The sequence below is a fragment of the Theropithecus gelada genome, chromosome 11 (assembly GCF_003255815.1).
Source record: "Theropithecus gelada isolate Dixy chromosome 11, Tgel_1.0, whole genome shotgun sequence".
NCBI lineage: Eukaryota > Metazoa > Chordata > Mammalia > Primates > Cercopithecidae > Theropithecus > Theropithecus gelada.
This window is the reverse complement of record NC_037679.1, coordinates 114,892,022-114,918,817: the sequence shown is the minus strand read 5'-3', so window position 1 is coordinate 114,918,817 and position 26,796 is coordinate 114,892,022. Positions and strand designations below refer to the sequence as shown.

Sequence of the window (26,796 nt, the reverse complement as noted above, 5' to 3'; positions counted from 1 at the left end):
AGCTGGGCGCAGTGGCTCACTCCTGTAAGCCCAGCACTTTGGGAGGCCAAGGCAGGCAGATCACGAGGTCAGAAGATCGAGACCATCCTGGCTAACACGGTGAAACCCGGTCTCTACTAAAAAATACAAAAAATTAGCCGGGTATGGTGGCAGGCACCTGTAGTCCCAGCTACTCGGGAGGTTGAGGCAGCAGAATGGCTTGAACCCGGGAGGCAGAGCTTGCAGTGAGCTGAGATTGTGCCATTGCACTCCAGCCTGGGCAACAGAGCAAGACTCCATCTCAAAAAAAAAAAAAAAAAATTAATCAAGGAGGTAGGCAAGTATATTTTTGTTCTTTAATATATATTGAAAATTAATCTCCAGAAAGACTTTCCAATTTATACTGTCTCAGCAATACATAAAACTTGAAATCATTTTTTTCCTCCACTTCATTTATTTTTATTAAATTTTGGGGTTATCATTATAATGATATTATTGTGTCATAATAGTTACAAAGTCTTCAAATGCTATAACATTTTGCATTTCTATAAAGAGAAGTTTTATTATTCACATATTTCTGCCACTTTCTGCTTTTTTATTTTAAATGTGTATTTTTTTTGCAAATTTCCTACTAAATTTGTTCTTTATTCTTATCTACTTCTAAATGCCCTTGATACATAATAATCCATTTGGACACTAGGAGAGTTGTTCCAGGACAACTCATATGTACAGAAATTTATGCAGACGTAAGTCCTCTCGCTGGCCCCGTGGAAACGGCCTATTTAAGTCAGACCTCCACATGGGTGGGTTTCTCCTTGTGATTGGTTGGACAAAAGCTGCATATAAGTGAACAGGTGCAGTTCAAACCTGTGTTGTTCAAGAATCGACTGCATATATTAACAGTATGATTTTGCCTGTATGTGAGGGATAAATGTTCTTCCTATTTGTTCTTAAATCAATTCTGCTAAAGAATATCACAAACTTTATAGATGTGATTAAATCTATCAATCTAGAATTTGTTTTACTGTCACTATTAATTCTTACCTTTTTCTACTATCTCAGGTGATGTTCTGTTGAATGATAAGGTTTGATTAATCAAACAGGTTGATAAACTTGATGTTGAATTTTCTGATGGATTAATATGGGTTTCTTTAGAATACCTGTAACTATAAGAGCAATATTAGATTGAACATTTTGCTTGTCTACTGAATATTTTCAGTTTTCCCAGAAATACAGAGAAATTTTCCCCTTTATTTGAACCACTGTCTTCTCCAAATTACCAGAATCTTGTTTGTCAACTTCTCAGCATGTATTTCAGAACAGGTGATGAGAAAGGGGGTGAAATGAGAGTGTCCACTGAGAAAGATACTTCAATACACTGTGAACAAAGTGGGTTATCACCTTGCTATTATCCTAAGAGTGCTCATATTCTGGTCAAGATATGAAATATCCTGGTTTCACCTGTTGTTGTTGTTTTTTTTTTAATCTGTTAACTATGTCTATTTATCCCTGTGAGTTATCATCAAAGATGGTCAATCTGTCAGATTTTCTTTCATGTACACACACACACACACACACACACACACACGCACACACTAGTGCTTGACTTTTCAAAACCCAATAAAAACAAATTTTTAATTCATTTCAACTTTATGAGGAAAAGCTTAGTAAGAACAACAGAGATGGAGCTGGATTAGGGATGGATGTTGATGCTCAAAAATACTAAGTGCTCTGTGAGCCCTAAGGGCACCATATAGTGTGCCAGGCATTTTGCTCAACTTCAAAGAACAAGAAATAAAACACACAGTGTTTGGAAATGTCACACTCTCTAAGATAAATGTATATGATCAAAGATATAGTAAGTTTAATATACAAGGTCCTGAGTTGCCACACACCCACGAAAAAGAAATAATCAGCTTTTCTTGGAGGTGGGGTGTAGATCAAAGAAAACCTCACAATGTGAAGGATAGATGAAATGAATATTGAAGATGTATAGAATTCTAATTGGTAGACAAAGGAAGAAAAGTATTCAAGTCTGTAGAAATAACAGATGCAAAGATATGACATATTATGGCACACTAAGAACTGTAAGCCTAAAATGTGATCCTCAAATATGGGGAGCAATGGAAGATGAAGCTGGGGTAGCTGCATTTAAGGCATATTCTCCATAAAAATCATGAAGAACAAGATATTAAGAAGATTAGAGGGAAATGTGGGACACTGATATTATGGTGTCAGAAGCAAAGGAAAAAGATGGTCATGATGAAGAAGCCACAAAAATAGGAAAATGAATCAAGATTGTGGAATATGATGTGTATTAGAGCAGTATCATTAAGAAGAAAGTTCTTATAAAGGCCAAATATAGGGGGAAAAAGCAGAATTAATATGGTGACCAAAAGGCATGATTGCTGGCATTAAGTAATTGATGTCTCTAACAAACCACTCATTGTCTCTCAGTATCCTTTCTTCTCTCCTTCCATAGTAACAGAAGTTGGGTTTTTTTAAGCTGGAAATAGGGAAGCCTGGAATAAAGTATATTTTTTCCAACATCTATATATTATATCTATGTGTAAAATGTAACTGACTTCTGGTAAACGTGAAATCAGTGAAAGTGTTTTGCTTCTGAAAATGCTCCTGGGCCTCAGCCCATGTGCACTCTTTGTTCTTGTTCCTCTCTTCTTCTATCCTGTTGCCTGGAAATACACTGCTACATTTTGTAACAGGAGGACAGGGCCATGCAAGGCATAGCACTATGATGAAAAATAGAATCACATCATCCTTGGACTAGCTACATTACAAAATGTAAAATATAAGCTTCTATCTTATTTAAGTTATTGCTATTTTCAGTTTTCTCATATGAGCTTCTTACTCTAACCATAACTACAAGTTACCTTAGAAAGAGCAGCTTCATTGAAATGCTGGTGGGAAAACGTATACAAGCAGTGGGTGAAGTTGTGAAGTCTTACTGAGTATAATCAAAATCTTACAGGCAAAACATAAAATACATACGTTATACTAAAATTGGTAAATAACTTATTTCATATAAAACTGTATATCTTATATAATATTATTCTTATTTAAAAGTTTATAAAAGCCATGATGAATAAAGCAATACATGAACTATTATATAGGAAATATACTCCATTTCTCTACGCATACATGCGGGTAATCCTCTCAAAAGGTAACTGCCTACTTAAAAGTATAAAAATAAAATTCTACTGCTAAGTTACAAGTAGCTGATAATAAATGGCTCAGAGCTGTTTAGCACTTACTATCCCATGAAGAAATGTGGTAAAGCTGTCAAAATACTTCCAGTTCCCATAATGAGACAACCAATTCCGATTAACTTTGGTCTGTGTAGTTTAGATCCAAAGTAACTTACAAATACAATCACAAGCAAATTTCCTAGAAAAAGAACAGAATTAAGTTGATATGACTTAGCGTAATTTTGTATCTAGTAGAACTGAATGCCCCAAAGGAATGCAAATATGCCCAAGACATCGTACCTTCCCTCAAAGACCATGAAATTTAATTGTGAAGGTAAACTCTCCTACATTAAACCACTCATTGGAAAGTTGTATAGGATTAATAAGTAGAATAGGTTTTATATGCAAAGAAAGCACTCAGGTAATTTGGCTATATGAGAGAAGCAAAGTTTTTTTGAAAATGTGGAGTTTACTGGATTGCATTGGAATGGAAAACTGTCTTCCTAATCTGAGGGAAAGATCATTATTCATGCATATTTTAAACTTATTCCAGGCATTCTTTAAATTTATACTATGCACCTACCACAGTGCTCAGAGTCAGAAATAGAATAAATCATGGTACTTGTTCTCTAGAAACACACCAGTAATAATACAAAACAGATGGATAGATGTGCTGTTAGATTATGGAAATAGGGAGCTTAAATTAATTAGGGGCTTTGTGAAAGTTTCCTGGAGGAGACATTATTTGAGATTTAATGTTGAGTATAAATTATTTAGATTAAAATGTGGAAGAGCCATCAGAGCAGACCAATTCAGATTTATCTATAGCCTTATATATAACAATGAACAGACAATAATCAAGAATTATTGAACATTGATGGAAAATAGTTTCATGAAAGAAAGCACCAGAATGGACCAGCAGATAAAGCAACACAAGAATAAATACTGAAACAAAATTAAACTAAAAAGAATAGAAACATTTTTTAAAAAAAATCTTGTTAGTGTATTTAGAGGTACAATGGCATCTTGCAGCCACAGAATCAGAACTGGCAGACTAAAAATAATAAGCACAATAAAGTGTTGTTATAAATTTAAAATATAATTTAAAATTTACAAATTAGAACTTGATATAATAAGATGACATCACACATCAGAGAAGATTGATGAAACATAAAGAAAAGAGGTAGAAATTTAAAGAAAAAAAATTTTAAAGGAAAAATATCCAGAAAATATATTATTTATCTCATATATGTTTCAGAAGAAAAGAAAGAATAAAAACAGAAAGAAACAAATAGGAAACAGAAAATAAAGTTTTTGTGTTAGAGGAAGACATAAGCTTTCAGATGAAAGTTCCTACATTTGTCCAGCAGAAGTAATGTAGAAAGACAGAGTCTCAGATACATGCTGGTAAATTTTTGGATATTTAAAGATAAAAAGGAGATGCATATCAGTGCATGAAAATTACAGTGGTAATAATTTCTTATATACCACATTGAATGTTGTAAAACAGTAGATGAATATTTTTAATGTTTTGAGAAAAAAAAATCATTTGGAAATTTTAATTACTGACTCAGACAAATTGTCAATTAAATATAATACTAAAATAAAAGCATATTTCAACAAGCAAGGGCTTAGAAAATACGCCATGCTTTCAATTCTTCCTAAAAAAAAATAACTATGGTCATCCCTCAGTGTCAATGGGTTATTTGTTCCAGGATGCTCTGTAGACACCAAGATTTGTGAATCCTCAAGTCCTTTAAGTAAAAAGCTGTAGTATTGCCTGGACATGGAGGCTCATGTCTGTAATCCCAGCACTCTGAAAGGCTGAGGCTGGCAAAATACTTGAGGCTAGGAGTTAGGGATCAGCCTGGCCAAATGGTGAAAACCCATCTCCACTTAAAAACATGAAAATTAGCCGGATGTGGTGGCACACGCCTCTAATCCCAGCTACTTGGGAGGCTGAGGCAGGAGAATCGCTTAAACCCAGAAGATGGAGGTTGTTGTGAGCTGACATCAGGGCACTGCACTCCAGCCTGGGTGACAGAGGGAGACTCTGCCTCAAAAAACAAAAACAAACAAACAAAAGATACAGTATTGCATATAACCTATCAACATCCTCCTGTATGCTTTATATCATCTCTAGATAACTTCTAATACTTTTAATACAATGTAAATACTATGCAAATAGTTGCTATTCTATGTTGGTTTTATTTGTATCATTTTTATTAATATATGGCCATTTTTTAGTTTTATATTTTTTGAATATGACTTGCATCCACAGGTGTGGAACCTGTGGATACAGAGGGTCATCTATACATGGAGGTATACTCCAGAAAGAGTAAAGATGAGATTTGAAGTCACAGGATTCAAAAAACAGAGGTAAGCAAAGAAACTAAACTGATAATGATGTTCGAATAATTGCTGTTAAATAGCTGTAAAGTTTAACAAAAATGTTAAGGATTAATTTCATGATAAAAATAGACATACAGTGAACTAAACTTTAAAACTAATAACATTCCAATTCTAAAATTCTAGATGATTTCATTGAGCTTGGGAGGTGAAAAAGTAAAGGATATGTAGAGTGTCATATCTTTGAATGACAAACATTCTGAATTCATATAAAGAGATAAATCTTCCTTTGACAATTACATTTTAGTCATTAGTTAAGCATTGTGTAAATACAGTTAAAATAGAAACAGAAATTGTAGGAAATATATGCAGTCTATATAATAGACAATTTGTTGGTCCCTCCAAATAATTAGAAAGTGAAAAGAAAAAGCGAAAATCAGCAGAAGCTATGAGCTAGCAGTGGGTAAAATAAGAAAAAAAACCTATTTTCAATAATTATATAAAACCTCACTATTGTTGGAGAAAGCCAAATTAAAATGATGACATCAAACCAATATCTTCAACGTTCAAAAAAAAAAAAAAAAAAAAAAGACTTTAAACCCCCAATGTTGTACACAGTTAAACACTAGAACCTAGCGTAGGTTGCTCCTATGCAGTCCCTCCACTTAAAACCAGAAGAATTATAGTCCTCCCTCAACCTTTCTTCACACTGGGGCACCTTGAGACAAGGGAGATAAAGCTTCCAAAAAAGTTAATTTGCAAGCCATGAGTTTGTGTAGGATCAGAGTTTTTCAACACCCTCACTATAGACATTTTGAGAGGGATAGTTATTTGTTGGTAAGTCTGTCTTACGCATTGCATAGTGTTTAGCAGTATCCCTGACCTCTACCCCTAGGTACCAGTAGCATCCTCCCTGCCCCAGCCCATTTATGGCAACAAAAATGTCCTAACATATTGCCAAATTGCCCATGAGAGACAAATTTACACCTAGTTCAGACCCAGTGGTATAAAGCATGCATAAACAGTTTGTTTTTTAACTTATGCCAGTATGGTTATCAAAATACAAAAAAAAAAGTTACCAATTTCAAAACTTCCATCAATTAAACCAGCAAGAGAAGAAGATATGTCAAATCTCCTTTCTATTTGAGTGATGGACATTTTCATAATGATTCCACCCAGTGCTCTAGCAATATAGCTGAATGACAGGGCTGCCAAGAACATCTAAAAACAGCAGAAGAAAAAAGGAAAATTGGTTAATCAAAGAACTATATGATGTTTATAGGTACATGGTATTAAAACAGTTTTTCTTCTTTACTTGAAAACATTATTTTTATCATAAAAAGCATACCCATTTTTCCCTATACAAGTTGAAACTTCTCAGCCTTATAATATTATCAGTACACTACTACAGTATGATTTTCTAACTTGGTTACAGCATTCGATTGTTAGAGGAGTGTAGTTAAGGTTGCTATTTTTAAACTAATTTCATTAACTTATTTATAGGAAACTAGACACTGTTCTCAGATGGCCATGATGGTGAGCTATTCTTTATTTCCATGTGAATAGCATTGGCTAACTGGGAGGGGAACGGTAGTACATTCGCAAAGGTAGCACTTCCAGAAGCCAGCTGAAAAATAGAACTTTGTGGAGGCAAAGAGGCATTTTATGACCAACACAAGTGACTGTATCAGTGTGAGATGTAATGGTTGTAGATGTTTTAATTTCTAGTATTATTTTAACAAAACGTATTGATTCATCCTTTCTCTTACAGCTCATATCTACATCCATAAGAATTCCTTTGGCTCCACTATTAAAATATTACCCACTTTTGAACCGCATGTTTGCGTTCCCCCCAAATTCATACGTGAAAGCCCAAATTTCCAGTGTGATGATAATTGGAGATGGAACCTTTTAGGGGTACTTGGTATGAGAGTAGAGCTCTCATGATGGATTCATACCTTAATAATTAGAGAAATGAGAGATTCTCGCCTTCTCCCCCTGCCCAAGAACTGGTATCTGCCTTCCCATATCCAAGTAGCCACAGGAATGGAGAAGCAGGTTGGGCTTATCTCTCAGAACAAAGACAATTAAATGTACATCAGAATCTGCACTACCACAGAAAGATTAAGTGCAGCTCCACTGCCATAATTTACTGTGGTGCTAGAGAGGTCACAGTATCATGGACATGAGAGAAGATCTTGAGTAGAAACCAGCAAGCCTTTTCAAATAAAATATTACACACACAAGCCCAAAACACACAAAGCGGAATGCCTACCCAGAAAAGCCTGAGAGGATAGCCAGGTAGAGTGGGAAAAGTTCGCCCTATGGAAAACTGGAGTGCAAAGCCTGTGAATGTTGGTGGATTCTCCATATGTGGGTATTTTGTCAAGAAAAAAATAACAGGGCCTGTAAAGAGAGAGAGACGCCTACAAATTCAAAGGAGCAAATTAAATCTCCAGAAAGTGACCCAAAAGAAATGAAGATATAGATCTTGCCAGATGACAAGCTCAAAATTACTGTCAAGTGTGCTCAATAAATTGAAAGAGAGCACAGATAAACAACTAAATGAAATTGGAAACATAACCAATGAACAAAATGTGAATATCAATAAAGATGTAGTAACTACAGAGAACCCAAAAGAAACCCTGGAATCAAATAATAAAATAACTTAATTGAAAAATTGACTAGAGACTCAACAGAAGACTTGATGAAAAGGAAGAATTGGTGAACGCAAAGACAAAACTTTGAAAATTACTGTAGCAGAGAAGAAAAAGAAAAAACAATATAAGGACTAAAGTAATTATGGAACACCATTGACTAGAACCATGTATGCATTATGAGAGTACCAGAGGAGAAGAAAAAATGAAAGGTGCAGAGAACTATTTGAATAAATTAGGGCCCCAGATTTTTCCAATCTGAGGAAAGAAATAAACCTAAAAATTTAAGAATCTCAAAAAAACTCCAAATAGGATCAATCTAATGAGATCCCCACCAAGACATATTGTAGTCAAACTGTCAAAAGTCACAGACAAACAGAATCTTAAAAGCAGCAACAGAAAAGCTACCAAAAGTACAAGAAGCATCTCACAGAGTACCAGCATATTTCTTAAAAGAAATCTTTCAAGATAGGAGGGAGTGAGACAACATATTTAATGAACTGTGGAGGGCAGTGAAACCTGCAAGCCAAGAGTACTATCTATCTATCTATCTATCTATCTATCTATCTATCTATCTGTCTATCTACACATACACATATATAAGTATGTATGTGTTTATTATTTATTTATTGATATGGAGTTTCACTCTTGTCTCCCAGACTGGAGTGCAATGGCACAATCTCAGCTCACTGCAACCTCTGCCTCCCAGGTTCAAGTGATTCTTCTGCCTCAGCCTCCCGAGTAGCTGGGATTATAGATGCCTGCCACCATACCCAGCTAATTTTTGTTTGTTTTTTTTTTTTAGTAGAGATGGGGTTTCACTATGTTGGCCAGGCTGGTCTTGAACTCCTGACTTCAGGTGATCCACCCCACCTTGGCCTCCCAAAGTGCTGGATTACAGGCCTGAGCCATCATGCCCTGCCAAGAGTACAATATTTAACAAAACTGACCTTAAAAAAAAAAAAAAAAGAAGGAGAAATCAACATTTTCTTAGATTAGGTAAAAGTGTGAGAGATAATCACAACTAGACTTATAAATGCTGAAGGGAATACTATAAGTTGAAGGAAAAGAATGATAAACAGCAAAAGAGAATCATACAAAAAAGTGAAATTCTCTGATAAGGGTAAATACATACACAAATATAGAATCCGGCCATATTGTAATGTAAGTGGATAAATAACACAAATCTGATATAGAATTTTTTAAATAGCATGAAAGTAATTGTAAATGTCTGTTAATAAGTACACAAAAAGGTAATATTCATCATTAGCAACATAAAGTGAGAGGGGATAGAAATTTGAATGAGTCAAATTTTTAAATACAACTAAAGTTATCAATTTGAAATTATTATAATTTTAAAATTTTATGTAATTAAAATAGTAACCACAAAGAAAAGTGACTATACAGGAAAATGAGAACTAAACAAAAACACGTCACAGCAAAAAAAAAAATGATAATATAACCAAAAGGAAGACACCAAGAGAGAAAAAGAGAGAGAAAAGAAGTTATAAGACAGAAAGTAATAAACAAAATGGCAATAGTAAGTCCTTCCTCATCAGTAATTATTTTAAGATTAAATGGATTACACACTCCATCTGAAGAATGATTTTTTAAAAAGATGCAACGACAAGACAGATAAAGGTATCCAATGCAAACAGGAACCTAAAGAGAGCAGGTATGTCCATAATGATATCAGAAAAATTAGATTTTATGACAAAATCTGTCTCAGGAGACAAAGGACATTATACTAGCATAAAATTATCAATTCACCAGGAAGAGCCAACAATTATAAATAGATCTGCACCTAAAACTAAAGCAATGAAATATATGAAACAAACATAAATACAACTGAGGGAAAAATGGACAGTAACATAATAATATGATAATAATAATAATGATACTTCAATATCCTGCATTCATTTATATACAGAACAACCAGGGAGACTATCATAGGAATCAAATGACTTGAACATGATAGGCCAATTAACCTAACAGACATATAGAGCACCTCTATCAAATAACAACAGAATAAATATTTTCTCCAGCAGAAATGGAACATTCTCCAAGATAGACCACCTTGTCCCACACAACAAATCTTAACAAATTAAAAATGTTGAAATTATATTAAGTATCTTCTCTGCTACAGTTCAATGAAACTACTACTTAAAAGCAGAAATAAAACAAGAAAATCCACAGATAAATGAAATTTAAAAATTCATTCTTAAACAACCAATGGGTCAAAGGAGGAATAACGAGAATTAATAAAATATCTGAGAAAAAACGAAAACACAAGAAACCAAAACTTATGTGATGCAGCGGAAGCAGCACTAACGGGAAAGTCTAAAAATTGATACTAAGAAAAGAAAAATCTCAAATAAATAATATAACTGTATCCATCAAGGAACCAGGAAAAGAAAAACAAATCCAAAATTAAGAGAGGAAGAAAATATTCAACATTACAGTAGAACAAAATAAAATAGAAAATACACAAAAACAAAAGAAAAAAATTAATGAATCCAAGTTGGTCTTTTGAATGTATCAACAAAATTGAGAGACCTTTAGCTAAAATAAGGAGAGAGAGAGAGAGACTTAAATAGCTAAAATTAGAACTGAAAGAGGAGGCATTACAATGGCTGTCTCAGAAATTAAAAAGAATTATAAGAGATGACTACAAACAATTATAAGCCAACAAATTGGAAACCATAGAATAATGAATAAATTCCTAGAAACATACAACCTACTGAAATTGAATTATGATTCAATTTTAAAAATCTGAGCAGAACTATAATTAGTTAGGACATTGATGCACTATCAAATACTTCCAAAAAAGATAAAACCAGTAGCCAATGTCTTCACTAGAGAATTTTACCAAACTCCTAAAGAATAAGTAACACCAATACATGTGAAAGTAACTCCCAAATTCGTTTAATGTGGCCAGAATTACCCTAATACCGAAATAACATAAAGACAGAAAAAAAGAAAACTACAGACAAATATTCCTGATGAATATTGATACAAAAATCCTAAATGTAATACCAGTAGGCTGAATTCAACAGCATACTAAAAAAAAAATCACATCACGATCCAGCAAAATACATACCTGAAATACAAGGATGGTTTAATATACAAAATTACATCAGCATAATATATCACATTCACAAAATGAAGGACAACACCACATGGTCATCTCAATTAATGCAGAAAATAACATTTGAGAAGATGCCTACTCCTAACATTAATATTCATTCAATCTAGTGCTGGAAGTTCTAGGAAGATAAATTAAACAGAAAGAAATAAAATGCATTCAAATTGGAAAAGAAATAAAATTATCTCTGTTCACAGATGACATCATCTTATATGTAAAGATTCTACCAAAAAAATTTAGAAAAAAAAACACATTTAGCAAAGTTGCAGGACACAAAGCAATATTCAAAATTAAGAAGTGTTTCTATGCATTACCAATGAACATTTCAAAAGGAAATTAAGAAAATCTCACTAGATCATACAAAAAGATAAAACATTTAGGAATAAACTTAAATGACAAAGTGAAGATTTTTATACTGAAACCTATTAAATATTAACAAATTAATAAAATGCAAATAAATGGGAAACATTCAATTCTTATAGATTGGAAGATTTAGTATTGTTAAAACATCCATACTATTCAAACTCATCTACAGATTTTAATTTCAATGCTATTTAATTTTTTTAATTTTGAATTTTAGTTTTTTCTACAGAGTCTTGCTCTGTTGCCCAGTCTGGAGTACAATGGAGTGATCATGGCTCACTGCAGTTCCAACCTCCTGGGCTCTATCAGTCCTTCCACCTCAGCCTCCTGAATAGCTGGTACTACAGCTGTGCATCACTATGCCTAACTAATTTTTTTTTCCTTTAAGAGGTGGCATCTTGCCATGTTGCTTGTGCTAGAGCTAGTCTCAAACTTCTGGCCTCAAGTGATCCTCCAGCCTCAGACTTCCAAATCCCGGGGGATATAGGTGTGAACCACCATACCTAGCCAGCATTTGTATAGAAATAGAAACAACAAATATAAAATTTACCAGGAATTCAAAGGCACCCTGTGTAGCCAAAATAATCTTGAAGAATAACACAGTTGGATGCTTCATATTTCCTGTTTTCAAAATACACTGCAGAGCAACTGTAATTAGGATGGTGTGCACTAAAATAAAGACAGTCATATAAAACAATGGAATAGAATAGAGTTCAGAAATAAACTCTTGCCTATATGGATAAGTGATTTTCAACAAGAGTGCCAACACTACATGACAAGGAGAGAACAGTCTCTTCAACAATCAGTGTTGAGAAAACTGGATATCCACATACAAAGGAATGAAGCTGACCTATTGTCTTACACCATATACGAAAACTAACTCAAAATGGATTAAATGCCTAAATGTAAGACCTTACACTCTTAGAAGAAAATACAGAGAAAATGCTTCAGAGCATTCGCTTTGACAATAATTTCTTGAGTATGACACCCAAAGCACAGGCAACAAAATAAAAAACAGACAAATGTGACTACATCAAACTTAAAGACCTCTGCACATAAAAAGAAACGACAAGATGAAAATTTAACCTTTAGAATGGCAGAAAATAATTGCAAATCCTATATTGAATAGGGAGTTAATACCCAGAATATATAGGAACTTCTGCAACTTAACAACAACAAAAAACAAATAATGCAATTAAAAAATGGACAAAGGACTTGAATAAACATTTCTCCAAACAAGGTGAATAAATGGCCAATAAACATATGAAAAGATGCTCAACATCACTAATCATAAGGGAAATGCAAATCAAAACCACCACGAGCTATCACCCCACACTCATCAGAACACTCACTATTCAAAGAAAAATAACCAGTTAGTAAGTAGGTGAAAAAGTTGGATCCACTGTGTTTGTTGTTTGAAATGTAAAATAGTGCTACCGTCATGAAAACTAGTTTGTAGTTTCCACAAAAAAGTCACAAGTAGAATTACCATGGAAGCCATCCATCCTTCTTCTATGTATATATTCAAAGACATTCAAACTGGGATCTTTAAAAGATTTTCACACACCCATGTTCATCACAGCATTACTTACAATAGCCAAGAGGTAGAAGCAACTCAAATGTTCATTGACAAATGAATAGATAAATAAAATATGATAATGCAAATCAAAACCACAATGAGATACCATCTCATGCTAGTCAGAATGGCTATTATTAACAAGTCAAAAAATAACAGATGCTGGTGAGGTTGTGAAGAAAAGGGAACACTTATACCTTGATGGTGGGAATGTAAATTAGCTCAACCATTGTGAAAAGCACTTTGGCAATTTCTCAAAGAACTTAAAATGAATTATCGCTTGACCCAGCAATTCTATTCCAGCAACATGGATGACGCTGGTGGCCATTATCCTGAGCAAACTAACACAGGAACAGAAAAGCAAATATTGCACATTCTCACTTATAAGAGTGAACAAAAAATTAAGTACATATGGATTACAAAGAAGGGAACAATAGACACTGTGCCGACCTGAGGGTGGAGGTTAGGAGAATACAGAGAATAGAAAAACTACCTATCAAGTACTATGCTTATTACTTGGCTGATAAAATAATCTGTACATCAAACATTGGCAACACACAATGTACTTACATAACTAACTTGTACATTACCCCTGAAGTTAAAATAAAAGTTTGAAAATTTTTTTTTTCAACTTTGTTCTTTATTCAATATTATTTTGGTTATTTGGGGACCCTTGCCATTTCACATGAATTTCAGTATTGATTTTTCCATGTCTGTAATTAAAAAAAAAATGGCTGTTGGGATTAAGATAGAATTTATGGTGAATCTGTAGAGAAATCTGGGTAGTATTGTCATTTCACTAATACTAAATTTTATAATCTATAAACACTGGATGTTAGATTTACTCCTTTAATTATTTTTCAATGCTCATTCCTGGTGTACAGAAACACAAGTAATATGTGCGTGTGTGATTTTCTACTATGTAATTTTGCTTTAATTATTTATTAGCTCTAATAGTTTTCTTGTGGATTCTTTGGGCTTTTCTTTACGTATAATTATGTTATCTGTAAATACAGTTTTCCTTCTTTCTAATTTGAATGCCTTTTGTTTATTTTTCTTGTCTAAAGGCTCTGGCTAGAACTTCTAGAACAATCTTGAATAGCGTTAGTAAACATGAGTATTCTTGTCTTGTTTTTAATTACAGGGAGAACACTTTCAGTCTTTCAATATCGAATATGATGCCAGCTGAAGATTTTTCACAAATACCCTTATCATGTTGAGAGAGGTCCCTCATATTACTAGTTTTCTGGGTGTTTGTATTGAGAAAGGGTGTTGGATTTTTGTCAAATGCATCTAGTAAGATGGTCATGTGGCTTTTTTCTTTGCTTAATGTATTGCATTACTTTGAGTTTCATATATTTAATCACGCTTAAATTTCCAGAATGAATCCATCTTTGTTATGGTGTACAATCTTTTAAATGTGCTGTTGGAATTAACTGGCTAGTATTTTCTTGAAGATTTTTAATATACTTAATAGACTATATTTTTTAGAGCAATAAAAAAAATGACCATAAATTACAGAGCGCTTCCACATATTCCCTCTTTCCACACGTAGTTTTCCCTATTATGTTTACTTTCTATTGGTGGGGTACATTTGTTTATACTGATGAACCAATTTTGATGCATTATTATTAAATGAAGAGCATATTTTACATTAGGGTTCATTTGGTGTGTTGTACAGTCTATCGATTTTGATAAATGTATATTGATAGGTCTTCTTCATTACTGTATCATAAAGAATAGTCTCCCTTACCTAAAAATCCTCTGCACTGTGTTTCTTTTTTCTTCCTCTCTCCCTCAAACACTTGGCAACTACTGAGCACATTCCTCTCTATAGATTTTTCTTTTCCAGAATCTCATGTATTTGAAATCTTAAAATGTATAACATTTTAAGGTTTGCTTCTGTTGCTTACAATTACGTTTTGGATGTCTTTCCATGTATTTTTATGGCTTGAGGTCCCATTTCTTTTTAATCACTTAAAAAAATTCTATTGTATGACTGTACCACAGCTTGTTTACCTATTCACCTATTGAAAGATATCTTGGTTGCTTTTAAGTCATGACGATCATGAACAAAGCTGCTATAACGCTTGTGTGCAGGCTTTGATGTGGATATAAGTTTTCAAGTCATTTGGGTAAATACTGAGGTCTAACACTGTAGGACTGTATAGTAAGCCTGTCTTTAGATTCATAAGAAACCATCAGATTGTTTTACAAAGTGACTCTACCATTTTGCATTCCCACCAGCAATAAATGAGAGTTCTGGTTGCTCCTCATATTTGCCAGCATTTGTCATTTTTTGTGTTTGGAATGTGACTCATTTTAATAAGTATGAAATGAAAGCTCACTGTTTTAATTGGCAATTCACTATTGACATATTATGTTGAGCATGTTTTCATATAGTTGTTTACCATCTGTATATGCCCATCAGTAAGGTGTAACTGTTCAGATCTTTTTCCCATTTTATAATTGGCTGTTTTCTTACGATGGAGTCTTAAGTGTTCTTTGTAGATTTTTAATATCAGCCCCTTATTAGATATATCATCCAATGGTCTCCATAGTTTCTGATAAGAAATCAGTTATTGATCTTATGGGAGAGCACTTGTACATGATTCCCATTCTAGCTGCTTCCAATATTCTGTATTATTATTATTATTTTGACTTTTAGTGGTTTGATTATAATGTATCTCAAAGTGAATTTCTTTCAGTTTTTTTACTTGGAGTTCCTTAAGCTTCTAGGCTGTTGAGATTTATGTCTTTCATCAACTTTGTGGTGTTCTCAGCCATCCCATTTTTCAAATATTATTTTTTCCCTTTTCTCTCTCTATTCTCCTTCTGAAATCCCTGTAATTTGTACACTGGTTCACCTGATGGTATATGACAAGTCCTTAGGTTTTGTTCACTTTTCTTCATATATATATTTTTTCTGCTTCTCAGACTGAAATTTTCAGTTGACCTATCTTAAAATTTGATGATTCTGTATTCTACCTGCCTAAATTCTCCACTGAACTTTAGTTTTAGTAAGTTCAGGCTGCTATAACAAATTACTATAGACTAAATGGGTTGAACAATAAACATGTATATTTCATAATTCTGAAAGCTGGGTTGTCTGAGATCAAGGGCCCAACATAGTTGAATTCTGGTGAAGGCCCTCTTTTATGTTGAAGACAGCTAACTTCTACTTGTACCCTCACAGGGAGGGAAAAATTTAGTTAGCTCTCTGACATTTTCTAAGGGCACAAATCCCATCATGAAGGGTTCCTCTCTCATAATCTATTTACCTACCAAAGGCCTCAAATACCAACACCTTGGGATCAGGGTTTAAATATGTAATTGTCAGGGAGGGCACACATATTCAGTCCATAACACTTTTCTTATAAATTTTTATTTTAGCTATTTTTTTTTTTTTTATTCTTCTACCTTTGGTTACCCTTGTGCTGAGCCTGAGGATCAGCCTTAGGTAAAAGCTTATGGTCTTCTCAGGCGTTTTATAAGTGAATGTACTACCCTTTGCATATGTGAGGCTTTCTAAATACCTCCAGGAACATGAAGTGCTAGCTTCACAGTAAGCTTGATAAATTTCTATTTTTATTAAAATTGTGAGCTTCCAACTTCCAGCTCTCTGCTTTAAGTTTATTCAAATAAAAACAAAACAGCGATACAAACGTTCACAGTTATCAGATAGATTTTAATGTGTCACTGGCAGGAAGAGACACTGGCATCGAGATAGGAGGTAATGTCTCTATTTACCTGCAGTCACAGCAAGCTGGTCATTAATGTAACATGGTAAAATTTCTGGGCTTACAGTCAGAAGACAGTTTCAAGCTTCTACTTTGTCACATGTACAGATTTAATTAACCCAGTTAACCCATCTGAACCTCAACTGATTTACTCAACAAACATTTATTGAGCAACTTCAATATGACAGTTACTCTTCTAAACTCAGAACTGAGACAACTATAGAGGAATAAAGCCAAAAATAAATAATGCATAATAAATGCCCTAAATGAACTAATAATCTCTCAGGAGCAACAACCCAATAATGACAATATAATACATATTGAGTAATGGAATTGCCATAAGTTTATAATGTTATGACTTGACAGGGAAAAGTGACACATTCTGCCTTTATAGGTTAAAGTTTTTACAAACGTGGTGACATTTGAGCTAAGTTTTTAGGGGATAGTAGAAGCTTCAATGCTGAAGAAGAAATTAAATTTTTAAAAACAAAATAAGCATATGAATAGCCTCTGAGAAGTGCAAGCACACAGACTAGTTGGAAAACAGAAAGAGTATCTGGCAAAGGGGAGTGTAATGATAGAAATATGACAAACATTTGGAGGTCAATATGAATTTTTATATGCATCACAACAAAATTAATTTTTGAGTGTTAATTCTGGCAGCCATGAGAAAGATTAAATTACGGCAAAGAAATCTGTTAGAAAGCTGAGTTCAGAAAAAAAAAGTGAGCAGAGACAGGGAGAGGAAAACAAAGTTATTAGACATACTAGGAAGAAGTTTAAGAGGAGAACCACATGAAAAATCTCGTTTTATTTTTGGGGTTTCTGCTTTAGATAACTGCATGTAATTGGCAAGGAGGGCACAAATATTCAGTCCATTACACTTTTCTTATAAATTTTTATTTTAGCTATTATTTAAGGTGTTATTATTAAGTTATTATTTATTATTTTAGCTGTTATTTAAGGCGAGAAATACAGGAAAAAAGAAGACTTGACAATAAAGAAAATGAAATTATCTTTTCATAAGTCAAATTTGACATGCCTAAAAACAAGCATGTATCCAGTAGACACAACTAAAAATAAATGTGTATCCTGTAGATACAACTAAGACAAGTCTGGAGCTCAAGAGAGAGATTTGCCTGGAAATAGTTGTGAAATTTACTAAAAAAGATACAATGAATCCATTTTCCAGTTTGTTTTATTTTAAAAAATAGCTCTCCTGCCATACTGAACCTTCTCTTTCCCATAACTCTGTCTCCCTTGTGTCCTTTCCAGTATAAGGTTAGCGTTGACTACGCTTGCATGACTCAAATCCTATTTTTTGCATCATTCCTCCCAAGTATTCAGGGATTGTGTTATTCCGGTTATTCCCTGTTCTTCCAGGGATTTGTTTCAGACACTCTTCTCTTTTTACTTTATATACTTTTTCTGGGCAAACTCACTCATTGTCATTGTTTTTATTACCATCTGTTAAGGACTAAATGTTTGCATATCCCTCAGATTTATATGTTGATGTTTTTGTTTTAGCAGCCTGAGCTGACTAAAACACCAAGACATAGTTTGCAATTCCAAGTCACCAAAGTTAAATACCTTATAAAACAAAGTAACTAACTAACTAACTAACTAGTTAACTAACTAAAGAATAACACTCTTTGGAAGAATATAACAGTGTTCAAAATTATCTACATAAGAAAGTCTAGGAAAATGTGAGATATTCTCATGAGAAATGACAATCGATAAAAACCAACCCATAGATGGCACATATGTTGGAATCACTGAACAAGAATTTTGAAAGAACTATTCTAACTATTCTCTTTGATATAAAGGAAAACAATGTCATAGTAAAAGAAAATAAAGTGAATATTACCAAAAGAAGTAAGGTATGAAAATGAAAAATAAAATTGGAATATGTGAAATAAATATGTGTAACCAAGATGTTAGCTCACAATAGATCTTCTGGATAGATATTATGTGCATACTGTCTTAATTTATACTTTTCTGTGATATGTATCTTGGCAATTCTTCAAATTTTCCTAATAAATTTATTCACTAAAAGCATTCAGCTTTTGAATTGTTTGCTAGAAGAGATACAGGAGAAGAATTATATCATTTTACTCACAGAAAACAATTTAACACCCACTCTCCACTTTACATTTTTTTTCCCAATTGATACAGAATGGGCACGAGCATTAATCATTTTATTATATAGAATTTAATATTTTCGAGGAACTACCCCACTTATTCTGTGCATATTATTTCCAGTGCCCATGAAAAATTTTTTTCAGTCTCTTTTTTTATTATTATACTTTAAATTCTGGGGTACATGTGCAGAATGTGCAGATTTGTTACATAGGTATACATGTGCCATGGTAGTTTGCTGCACCCATCAATCCATCATCTACATTAGATATTTCTCCTAATGCTATCCCTCCCCCCACCCCCCACCCCACAACAGGCCCCAGTGTGTGATGTTCCCCTCCCTGTGTCCATGTGTTATCACTGTTCAGTTCCCACTTATGAGTGAGAACATGCGGTGTTTGGTTTTCTATTCTTGTGTTAGTTTGCTGAGAATGATGCTTTCCAGCTTCATCCATGTCCCTGCAAAGGACATGAACTCATCCTTTTTAATGGCTGCATAGTATTCCATAGTGTGTATGGGTCACATTTTCTTTATTCAGTCTATCATTGATGGGCATTTAGGATGGTTCCAAGTCTGCTATTGTGAACAGTGCCACAATAAACATATGTGTGAATGTGTCTTTATAATAGAATGATTTATAATCCTTTGGGTATATACCCAGTAATGGAATTGCTGGATCAAATGGTATTTCTGGTTCTAGATCCTTGAGTAATCACCACACTGTCTTCCACAATGTTTGAACTAATTTACACTCCCACCAAGAGTGTAAAAGTGTTCCTATTTCTCCACATTCTCTCCAGCATCTGTTGTTTCCTGACTTTTTAATGATTGTCATTCTAACTGGTATGAGATGGTATCTCATTATGGTTCTGATTTGCATTTCTCAAATGACCAGTGATGATGAGCATTTTTTCATATGTTTGTTGGTTGCATAAATATCTTCTTTTGAGAAGTGTCTGTTCATATCCTTCACCCAATTTTTGATAGGGTTGTTTTTTTATTGTAAATTTGTTTAAGTTCCTTGTAAATTCTCGATATTAGCCCTTTGTCAGATGGATAGATTGAAAACATTTCTCCTATTCTTTAGGTTGCCTGTTCACTCTGATGGTAGTTTATTTTGCTGTGCAGAAGTCTTTAATTTAATTAGATCCTATTTGTCTATTTTGGCTTTTGTTGCCATTGTTTTTGGTGTTTTAGTCATGAAGTCTTTGCCCATGCCTATGTCCCGAATGGTATTGCCTAGGTTTTCTTCTAGGGTTTTTATGCTAAAAACTCTCAAAAAACCAGGTATTGATGAAATGTATCTCAAAATAATAAGAGCTATTTATGACAAACCCACAGCCAATATCATACTGAATGGGCAAAAACTGGAAGCATTCCCTTTGAAAGCCAGCACAAGACAAGGATGCCCTCTCTAACCACTCCTATTTGACATAGCACTGGAAATTATGGCCAGGGCGATCAGGTAAGAGAAAGAAATAAAGGGTATTCGATTAGGAAAAGAGGAAGTCAAATTGTCTCTGTTTGCAGATGACATGATTGTATATTTAGAAAACCCCATCGTCTCAGTCCAAAATCTTCTTAAGCTGATAACCAACTTCAGTAAAGTCTCAGGATACAAAATCAATGTGTAAAAATCACAAGCATTCCTATTCACTAATAACAAACAGAGAGTCAAATCATGAGTGAACTCCCATTCACAACTGCCACAAAGAGAATAAAATACCTAGGAATACAACTTACAAGGGATGTGAAAGATCTCTTCAAGGAAAACTACAAACCACTGCTCAAGGAAATAAGAGAGGACACAAACAAATGGAAAAATATTCCATGTTCATGGATAGGATGAATCAATATTATGAAAATGACCATATTGCCCAAAGTAATTTATAGATTCAATGCTATCCCCATCAAACTACCATTGGCTTTCTTCACAGAATTGGGAAAAACTACTTTAAATTTCATATGGAACCAAGAAAGAGCCTGCATAGCCAAGACAATCCTAAGCAAAAAGAACAAAGCTACCTGACTTCAAAACACACTACAAGGCTACAGTAACCAAAACAGCATGACACTGGTACCAAAACAGATATATAGACCAATGGAACAGAACAGAGGCCACAGAAATAACACCACATATCTACAACCATCTGATCTTTGAAAAACATGGCAAAAACAAGCAATGGGGAAAGGATTCCCTATTTAATAAATGGTGATGGGAAAACTGGCTAACCATATGCAGAATGCTGAAACTGGATCCCTTCCTTACACCTTATACAAAAACTAACTCAAGATGGATTAAAGACTTAACATAAGACCTAAAGTCCATGAAATTTTTGCATGTCATAGATTACTCTCTACATTATGCAAATAAGAATAATAAAGTTTAGAGATGCAAAGTTATATAATTAGAGAAACAAAAACTGACCTGAAGCAGAATGGGGATGGGAACACAAATACTATACATAAAAAGGCAAAATAGTCTATGGATCTAATATAATAACCTACCATTTCTTCATCTCCTAATTATCCTGAGTTAGAACCTTGTCAACTCTCCCTGGGTTTATCTGTGTAATCTGCTGCTTCCCTCCCTTTATAGCAATGGGAATCCTGATAAATTTTAATGCCTGACTCAGTGTCATTTCTTTAGTTAAGCTTTATTTATCCTAGTAGGAATTTGGTTTGTATCTCTCTTACATCTTATTCATGATATAGACTGGAACATTTTTTAGATCAAAATATGTGATAAAAACTGAGGTTAGAAAAAATTTTTGAAATATTTGTTTATCAACAGATTGGTTTCAATTATTGCTTTATTCAGAGTTTTCCCTATGTAAAACTATTTCAAGATTTTTTAAATAAATGATCCAAAGTAGAAAAACACAGCCAAGTACATTGAAGAAAATATATTAAATGCTGTTTTTTCTTATTTTATTATTAAAAATAATAGAATATGATTATTCTTGATAGATATATTAGTGTTTCCATGCATATCAGTATGTCTACATGTATATCCATATATTTTATTCATTTTTCTCTTAAGAGTATCTGTATTATCATGTCACTGTTACCTTTGGAAGGATTTTTTTTCAAATTTCTCCTAAGTATTTTAATTTGTTAATAAGATCATAAAGTCTTCTTTAAAGTTCTTTTTAATGATTACTAAATTTATAGTTGTTGATATTTTAAACTGAGTATTTTCTGTAGATCACAATATTTTTAATGAAGAAAACATTTTCCTGATAAACACACAACAATAATGCTAATGGAAAAATAATAAATGGAAATGTCTCGATTTCTTTTTATTCAAATTGACCTACATACATTTTTATTCAAAGTAAACTATAGGTTTTGCCTGTCTTCAAATTTCTCTCTCCAAAAAAATCTATGTAAAAATACAAATGAACTGAGTTTATTTGCTTTAAACATTTGCCATTTTTTGTGGTTAAAAAGTCATAGGTATTCTCAATTACTTTTTATTCATGTACATAATGTACATTTACCCAATTCAAATAGAACCTATATTAAAATAATTTTTTAATATAATTTTTTAACATGTTAAAAATTAGAAGGTTTGACTCTATTACTTTGACTAAAGAACTTCAATTTATTTTGAAAAAAATACAATGAAAAATTATGGAATTAGTTTACAAATATGTTTAATACCACTGAGGGACTTTTTCTTTTGTATTCCAGATCAGCTTCTTCTAAAAACTCTTACAGTTCAATTTCATATATACGTAAATGTTGACTACTGTTTAAGTTCCATTGTTAAACTATCACATATTGGACATATCTATAAATTATATGTACATTATAATCAATTTAAAAAATATTTTGATTTTTTTCTTCATTGAAAGAGAAGAATATATTGTCCTCACTTTATTGAGGTGTGATTGACGAATAAAATTCTATATATTTAAGGTGTACAACCTATTGTTTTCTATTTTAGTAAATTGTTTTTCACTATAACACCCATGTTACAATAAAGTTTGTATTTGTCTGAACACCACACAAAATTATATTATCAATGTGGAATTTTTTCTTTTTTTCTTTTTTGAGATGGAGTCTTGCTCTGTCACTCAGGCTGGAGTTCAGCGGCATGAACTCAGTTCACTACAACCTCCGCCTCCCGGGTTCAAACAATTCTGCCTCTGCCTCTCGAGTAGATAGGGATTACAGGTGCATGCCACCACACCTGGCTAATGTTTGCATTTTCAGTAGAGATATGGTTTCATTATGTTGGCCAAGCTGGTCTCGAATTCCTGACCTCATGATTCTCCCACCTTAGCCTCCTAAAGTGCTGGGATTACAGGCATGAGCCACTGAGCCTGGCCTCAATGTTGAATTTTTAAGTCAAATAAATAGTAATGTTCACAATAATATGGGAAAGTTTACGTTTGAAGAATACATTTCCAAAGGCTATACTTCATTTCTATATGTTTAGTTAAAAACAAAATCAAATTGTTATTGAATTAATTTGAGACATCTAGTAACATTGAGGCAAACTGTCATCAGGTAATTGCAAAGTTATTTTTCTGCTGAGTATGTCAAAACATTAATAGTTATTCACTTAGTATGCTTAGGGATGATAAGAATTCAGGTAAAATTGGAACACAGGATGAGTGTATGCACTCATTAAATCTTTGTTGAAATCTATGTAATCCTTGATTTGTTTCACATATTATTTTTATAGTGTTTTGTTTTAAAAATCTCTTTATTCTTTACATCAATTTAATGACATAGTACATTATTTAATTTGTTTTATTGAAAGGTAAAACTATTTCAGTTGAATCATACAAATAATATGACCTTCTTTTCTTTCAAATATCTTACAGAAATGACCATTAACATTTTTTACTGCCCTTCAGTGACAAAATATACACTCTTTTAATTAATCATAATTTCTGAATATAATTATTTCTTTTCATATTCAGAAGATACAACTGCTTAGAAAATATTCTGGCTAGAATACTTGTGTGCTTTTTTATAGTTAACTTTCAGTTTCCATAGTTTCTATTTTAATTTTGAATTGAATTTAAGTATTATAAATATAATACACAAGATTAGAATACACTTTCCTGGTCCGTTTCAGGAAAACTAATCTCCTTATTATTCAATTTATTTCATATATACCTTTTATGTCTTATGTTTTCTCCTTTTATTTTCTTATACTTCCTACTCACTATACTATTTTCTTCTTGACAAAAGTAGAAAACCATCTATGGACTTGATATATATGTTCTGCAAGAAACGAAAGCGTGCTTTGAAATCAAAAGATATGGATCCAGTCATTTTTTGGTTTGTTTGTTTTGCTTTTTGATGTCTGTTTGTTTGCTTTGCTTAATAACTTAACCAAGATGGAACAGTAACACAATTCACTGAACTGTAATTTCATTATTAATAGGAGGAAAATATAGAATATTTAACTTACTTACTTCAAAGGGTCATGGTAAGGGTTCAAAGAAATCAATGATTATGTGTTTGTGAATATTTGTCAAAACATTGAAGATTAATGGAATTTGAAACACCACTATTGATTCATCTTTTTTGTCTCTCTTTGTATAAGAGAAACAAACTACATTAACTACATTCACACGCTCCATTTACACATTGTTTGGGTGTTTTTTTGGGTACTAGGGCTAAAGCAGAAACAGAATTAAGGGCCAAGGCCCTTCCCGCTACCTCAGTATAATACATTTAGGCCAAGTTTAAGATATATATTATGGAGTGAATATAAAGCACTTGATTGTGTACCCCAGCCTAAAGATTTAAATCTGTGTTAAATATTAGCTTTATACCTTTAAAAAGTAAAAGTTCTAGTGTTTGTAAATCTATGTTGGTTTTATTTAATTTTACTTTATTCTATTACATTATGATATTATTTTAAAATATTTAATTACATGATGAAATATATAATAAAATATTTAAATAACAAATATTAAAACATTTTAAATAAATTAAAATATTTAAATAAAATATTTAAAATATTTTATTACATTATGATAACTACTTTATAAAGTTTTTGATGTTGTATTTTTATTTTTTTCTGTGTTGACTAATCACAGGCAATTATATCCCTATCAGTAGTCACTTTGGCAAAATAAACTTCATATGACTAATTCCTCTTTTTTTTTTTCTTTTTTTTTGAGATGGTGTCTTGCTGTGTCACCCAGGCTAGAGTGCAGTGGCACGATCTCAGCTCACTGCAACCTCCGCTTCCAGGTTCAAGTGATTCTCCTGCCTCAGCCTCCCAAGTAGCTGGGATTACAGGCACCGGCCACCAGGCCTGGCTAATTTTTGTGTTTTTAGTAGAGATGGGGTTTCATCATGTTGGCCAGGCTTGTCTCAAACTCCTGACCTCGTGATCCATACTCCTCGGCCTCCCAAAGTGCTGGGATTACAGGTGTGAGCCACTGCACCCGACCAATTCCTCTTAAATTTTTAAAGTGTTTGTCATTTGTGTTTTCTGTGCATTTCTGTGCTTTTAAATTTGATTTATTAGAATCAAATTTACTGTCATAATCCCACCCTTTTGTGATATACTAGCAGTTGCTTGTGTCTTTGAATTTGGTTACTGACAAAGTTTAAGGTGCTTTACTTAAAAAATAAACTTATTCAGTCATAAGTTTTTCCCTTAAATCATCATTATATTACAACATTTTAAAGTACGTCAAAGTTTTCAAAATGGTAGACTTTGACATAATTTTTAAGTCATTCACCTATACTATGCTTTAAGAAGGGAGGTGTAAGCTCCTGCACTCAAAGGCCTCTAACCTGAAATCATCATGAACCTGTCTTCAACTTTACCTTTGTCTCTTGGACCCAGTACTTCTGGTATTGAGCTCAGTATCCCTCGTCAACTATTATATACTCATTTTATAAAATGATAGGTGTCTTAAAGAAAAACCAATCAGAACTCCTGAATATGTAGACACAGAGAATTACAAAATGCAGTGAAAGCTTTCAACAATAGACTAGAACAAGTAGAAGAAAAAATTTCAAAGCTCAAAGACTAGGTCTTTGAATTAACCCAATCTGATGAAAATAAAGAAAAAAAATCAAAAGAAATGAACAAAGTCCCCAAGATGTATGAGACTATGTAAAAGAACCAAATCTAAGAATAATAGATGTTCCAGAGGGAGAAGAGTAAACTAAATGTCTGGAAAACATATTTTGTTGAATAATTGAGGAAACTTCTCTGACCTTGCTAGAAATTTCAATATTCAAATACAAGAAGCTCAAAGAATTCCTGGAAGATTTATTACAAAAAGGTCATCGCCAAGGCATATAGCCATCAGGCATCTCAAGTCAAAATGAATGAAAGACTTCTAAGATCCCTAAGACAACACTAAGAGCATTAGGTAACCTATAAAGAAAAAGCTATCAGAGAAGCAGCAGATCTCTCAGGAGGAACCTTAACTAGCCAGATGTGATTTGGGTCCTGCCTTCAGGCTCCTTAAACAGAACAACTGTCAGACAAGAATTTTGTATTCATTAAAACTAAGTTATATAAATGAAGGAGAAATAAAGTCATTTTCAGACAAACAAATGCTGAGGGAATTGGTTCTTACCAGACCAACTCTACAAAAAGTGCTTAAAAGGGGACTAAATCTTGAAAAAACAAAGCTTGATATACAC

At 33.1% G+C, this 26,796-nt stretch overlaps 1 protein-coding gene across 1 annotated transcript in view; it reads right to left on the bottom strand.

Annotated features, from left to right (window-relative positions):
• SLCO1B3 (solute carrier organic anion transporter family member 1B3) overlaps positions 1–26,796 on the bottom strand; it is a 112,894-nt gene that overhangs the window by 59,896 nt on the left and 26,202 nt on the right. The window contains exons 3-5 of the mRNA XM_025401663.1: positions 6,614–6,755; positions 3,252–3,384; positions 1,024–1,145 (exon numbers count right to left, since the gene is read on the bottom strand). Coding sequence (XP_025257448.1) covers positions 1,024–1,145; positions 3,252–3,384; positions 6,614–6,755 — 397 coding nt within the window. The remainder of the gene's footprint in view (positions 1–1,023; positions 1,146–3,251; positions 3,385–6,613; positions 6,756–26,796) is intronic.